The sequence below is a fragment of the Protobothrops mucrosquamatus genome, unplaced genomic scaffold (assembly GCF_001527695.2).
Source record: "Protobothrops mucrosquamatus isolate PMUCROS unplaced genomic scaffold, P.Mucros_1.0 scaffold4726, whole genome shotgun sequence".
In the NCBI taxonomy this organism is placed as follows: domain Eukaryota; kingdom Metazoa; phylum Chordata; class Lepidosauria; order Squamata; family Viperidae; genus Protobothrops; species Protobothrops mucrosquamatus.
Window position 1 is genome coordinate 27,886 of NW_015390618.1, and position 4,817 is coordinate 32,702.

General features: G+C 40.6%; 1 protein-coding gene across 1 annotated transcript; it reads right to left on the minus strand.

Annotated features, from left to right (window-relative positions):
- Positions 1-2,079: 2,079 nt before the first annotated feature.
- Positions 2,080-3,048, minus strand: LOC107299248 (olfactory receptor 5V1-like). The gene has a single exon (XM_015828611.1). It carries the CDS (start codon positions 3,046-3,048, stop codon positions 2,080-2,082), a length of 969 nt encoding a protein of 322 aa, XP_015684097.1.
- Between the last annotated feature and the right edge of the window lie 1,769 nt (positions 3,049-4,817).

A 4,817-nucleotide genomic window follows, 5' to 3' on the forward strand; every position in this document is an offset into this window, starting at 1 on the left:
TTCTGCTGAGCCCAGAAGAAGCGCCGATCAGCTGGAATGTTGCAGCATCTCCAGGGTCTTGTGATTTACATTCAGATGCTTGGCAACTGATTCATATTTATGACGGTCACAGTGTCCCAGGGTCATGTGAAGTGACCAAAACCTGCTGCAACCACCCAGCAGACGGGGGGAATAAAAACCAAACACCCCCCATCCCACCTCCGCTGCCAATCCTCAACAGAAATGCTCACAACAATGGAAATCTCGGACAGGAAGAAGAGTGCCACCGGGTGGGTAGGCAGGTATCTTGCTCGGCTGTGGCTTGGGGAGCACTTTTTTTTAGTACCATTGTAACTTCGAATAGTCATTAAGTGAACTGTTATAAGTCAAGGACTATCTGTACTTTTTTCCTTTTTTGGGGGGGTGTCATCAAGTTTTTGACACCTTGCTAGGAGACTGATGGTACTCAGATATTGCCATGTCCTAAAAGTGGTACAATGGGTGAAAAGGTTAAAAAGCCCTGGTGTAGAGGGCTGCATCAGTGCAAGCAAAAAAATTTCAGTGCCCACCACATAAATGAGGAAGAAGAGTTGCAGCATGCAGCCAAACAAACGATATTCTCTTGTCCTCTGACAAGAAGGTCTGGAGCATTTTTGGCACAGTGACAGTTGGACAAAGGATATCCAAAAAGATAAATTGCAGAAAGAAATACATAGGAGTCTGGAGGTGGGCATCTGTTGCTATTACTATAAGAACAGCACCGTTCCCTGCCCAAGTGGTCACGTAGGTCAGCAGAATCACCAGAAATAGAGAAATGTGCACTGAAGGAGATTGTCTCTACAGAGGACAATCACAAGTGGTCAATGAGGAAATAAAAAATGAAAAAAAAAACTGGAGTTGGGCATTTCAGTACAATAGCTGAGTTCTCTAATCCAGGTTCTCAAACATGAGAGACACATTAATCTCAGTTAATCAGTAACTTTCTCACTAATAGTGTTAGGTTGGGATGGAATAGATATTAATCTATCCATTCAAAATCAGAATTTTTGAGGGGCTGAAGAGCAGTATTGACATAATGAGAACTTATGCTCATCTCACTTTCATGCAGTTCACAATGTTCATAGAAAATTAACACAGGGGAGGAAAGTGCATTTAGATATCAAGCTGTTGTTATTTAAATTCCAAAAGTTAGTAGAAGAATACTATGGATCCATAAAATTTACAACAATCATTTATTTTGAGTGAAAAAAATAACACATTTATCACAGATTAAAATTCCCTTCTTTTCATTAGATGGCAGATGGAACCTCACCTACAAATGAGAATGTCAGTTAGGATAACAAAGTTGGACACTGCAACATTGCATTGTAAGTACAGTCACATCAAAATTTCATACATTCTAATATCTCAGGCATGGATGGTTCTAAAAGAAAAGCAAAAACCTTCAGCCTCCTTTTTACAGATTTTTTTTTTCTACCTTCACAGTCATGTCTGATTCTTGATTGCCTGGACAAATCCCTGCAATTTTCTTGGCAAGATTTTTCAGAACTGGTTAGCCTCCTTCCTAGAGCTAAGAGAAAGTAACTAGCCCAAGGCCACCTAGCTGGATTTGTACCTAAGGCAGGACTAGAATTCACAGTTTCCCACTTTCTAGCCTGATGCCCTAATTGCTACACCAAATTGGTTCTTTCCTTACAGATACCAAAATAGAAATATTGTCAGCCTCGTGGGGCAAACCAACACAACTAGATGAGTTAATTCTAAGTACATTGACAAAATCTTGCAACTCTGAAAGTACATTTCTCCCCCTCCCACTCCATTTCTTTAACAGTCCAAGAAGTTAAAGAGTGCCCCGTCTAAGCTTCTTGCCCTATCCAATTGCAGGCTTTGTTGTCTCTTATTTGACCATTGTCTTGGCAGCTCTCTTTGCTCAATTTCCCAAGGTCTTTTCCACATACCATTACAAATATTGAACAAAAGCAGGCAATACTAATGTTTACCTAGGCTCCTTACAGTGGCAGTATGGCTAGATCAGAAAAAGAAAGGCCAATGCTTTAAAAACATAAGATATTTTGATCATTAAAGAAAGAAAGGAGATGTTTATGAAAATCTTTCCAGATTAAAGGCTTTGCTCAAAGCTTTCTTAACTTCCTTATTTCTCAGACTGTAGATCATAGGGTTCAGCATGGGAGTGATTATCCCATACACCATAGAAATTATTCTGCCCTGTTTGCCTGAATAAGAAGAGGTGGGACGAGCATAGGTGGCAATGGTGGTCCCATAGAAAAGACATACAACAGTCAAATGAGAACCACAGGTAGAGAAGGCTTTGTGCCTCCCCTCACTGGAAGGCATGCGCAAGATAGTAGAAATTATGTAGATGTAAGAGATCAGGGTGACCAGGAAAGCCCCACTACCTATAATACCAGCCACTAGTAGATGAGCAACTTCAGCAAGGTAAGTAGAAGAGCAAGAGAGAGCCGTCACAGGTTGAAGATCACAAAAATATTGGTTGAGTTTCTTAGAGCTACAAAAAGACAATCTAAATGTCAATGAAGTATGAATCATAGAATTAATTAAGCCCAATAGCCAAATCACAGCCGTCAGTTGAATACACCGTCGTTTATTCATTACATTAGCATAATGTAAAGGGCTACATATTGCCACATAGCGGTCATAAGCCATCACTACAAGCAAGAACATTTCAGTGCCCACCATATCAATGAGGAAGAATAGTTGCATCACGCAGCCCACAAATGATATTTTCTTGTCCTTTGACAAGAATATCTGGAGCATCTTTGGTACAATGACCGTTGGACAAAGGATATCAAGCAGTGATAAATTACTCAGAAAGAAGTACATTGGAGTTTGGAGGTGAGCATCTGTTCCTATTGCCATGAGAATAGCTCCATTCCCTGCCAGGGTGGTCAAGTAGATCAGCAGAATCACCACAAAGAGGACAGTCTGTACTTCAGGGAGATCAGACAGTTCAGTCACATAGAAGTCCATCAACACAGTTATGTTGCNAAGGATGAAGAATTTCTGTGAAGTCAAGCAAAATACACTCATGGCTCCTCAGGCATCAAATTAACAATCTTTGATTCAATCATCAAAGTCTTCACTACCTCTTCCTCTTTAATAAATGCTAATGACAGCATCAAGACAAAGAGTCTGTTTAGGGACTCCAAGGTCTCCAAGGAATTTGGTACCAGTTGGATTTGAGTCTCATTGGAACTGAAGTTCACTTGGTTAATTCTTTTTAAATACAACAGCATTAAATGAAAAAAGTGACCTTACAATCTTATTAATCTATAAGAAATAATATCCTTTGAGTTCAAAGGGACTTTCTGCAGAAAAGTACAAACATTGTTGTAATATTAATGATATCTATCTCCAATTTAACTCAAAGAACTACACTTATTCAAGCAAACCAACTGTTTGTTTCCTTGGAACTGGGTTTCTTCAAAAGGTTATTTCCATTGTGCATATCAAGCATTCTGTGTGTATATGTGACACTTTCTATATAGAGGTTTTAAATCTCCAGTTGTGAACGGGGCACAAACATGATAAAATTAGATCTTACCTATTATTTTCATATCCCCCTCTCTTGTTTTCAAAGGAAATGATACCTTTTTCATGGTAAACCAGAGTTTGGATATTGGTGATTATAACAGAAAGACAATGATGTTTTGAGCTATTGTGCTGTGGCTTGCACAATTGCAATTTCCGCTATGCCTAATAAATCGATAAAGACTGCCATTTCCCATCACATCCCAATATTCAGACAATCTATTTCTGACTTTCTTGATTTAAAAAAAAAATCTCTGGCTTATTTTGTATTAACCATTGGGGTTTTTTTTATAAGGATATTGATGTCTATGGGCCAAACAGCCCAAATCACCTCACAAGATGAGGGAGGACTATTGACACTGCTTTCAGCTCCTACAGAAAATGTGGAAAACAAATCTAAAAAAATGGGTGCAATGTTTTTTTCTTTCTTTGATTATTTTTGAATGAGTTGAACTGCTGCTTGTGTGGTCACACAGAAGAGGCAAATGACAGTCAAGTGGAACCACAAGTGGAACATGCTTTTTGCCTGCCCTCGGCAGAGTGCAAGTGTAAGATAGCTGAAATTACATTGATATAAAAGATCAGGGTAACTGGAAAAGCACCACCCCCTAAAACGCCAGCCAGAAGGAGGAGGACAAGCTCAGGTAGATACAGTATGTGGAAGATATGTGGAAGATCAAGAAAGAGCCATAATTGGAGGGATGTCACAGTAATATTGATTAACTTTATTAACAGAAAGATAACGTAAAAGTCAGTAATGTGTGAATCATATAATTCATGAAGCCTGTTAGCCAGGTCGCAGCTGCCAGTTGAGCACATAGTCACTTGATCATATCTCATTTGGGTAGTGTAGAGCAGGGCTTTTCAACCAGTGGTACGGGTATCACCTGTGGTACATTGGCACCTGGCAGGTGGTATGCGACCATCCTAGAAAAGTGGTAGTGGGGGAGGGGAATGAGTTGAACCGATGGCAGCACCGCACAAGCCTGAGTGAGAGATGGCTGGAGCTGCAGGGCTGTCAGGGCTCAGCGGAAGCACCAGGATCAGCGCCAGGCTCCAGCTGGAGCTCGGTGCTGATCCTGGTGCTTCTGCTGAGCCCAGAAGAAGCGCCGATCAGCTGGAATGTTGCAGCATCTCCAGGGTCTTGTGATTTACATTCAGATGCTTGGCAACTGATTCATATTTATGACGGTCACAGTGTCCCAGGGTCATGTGAAGTGACCAAAACCTGCTGCAACCACCCAGCAGACGGGGGGAATAAAAACCAA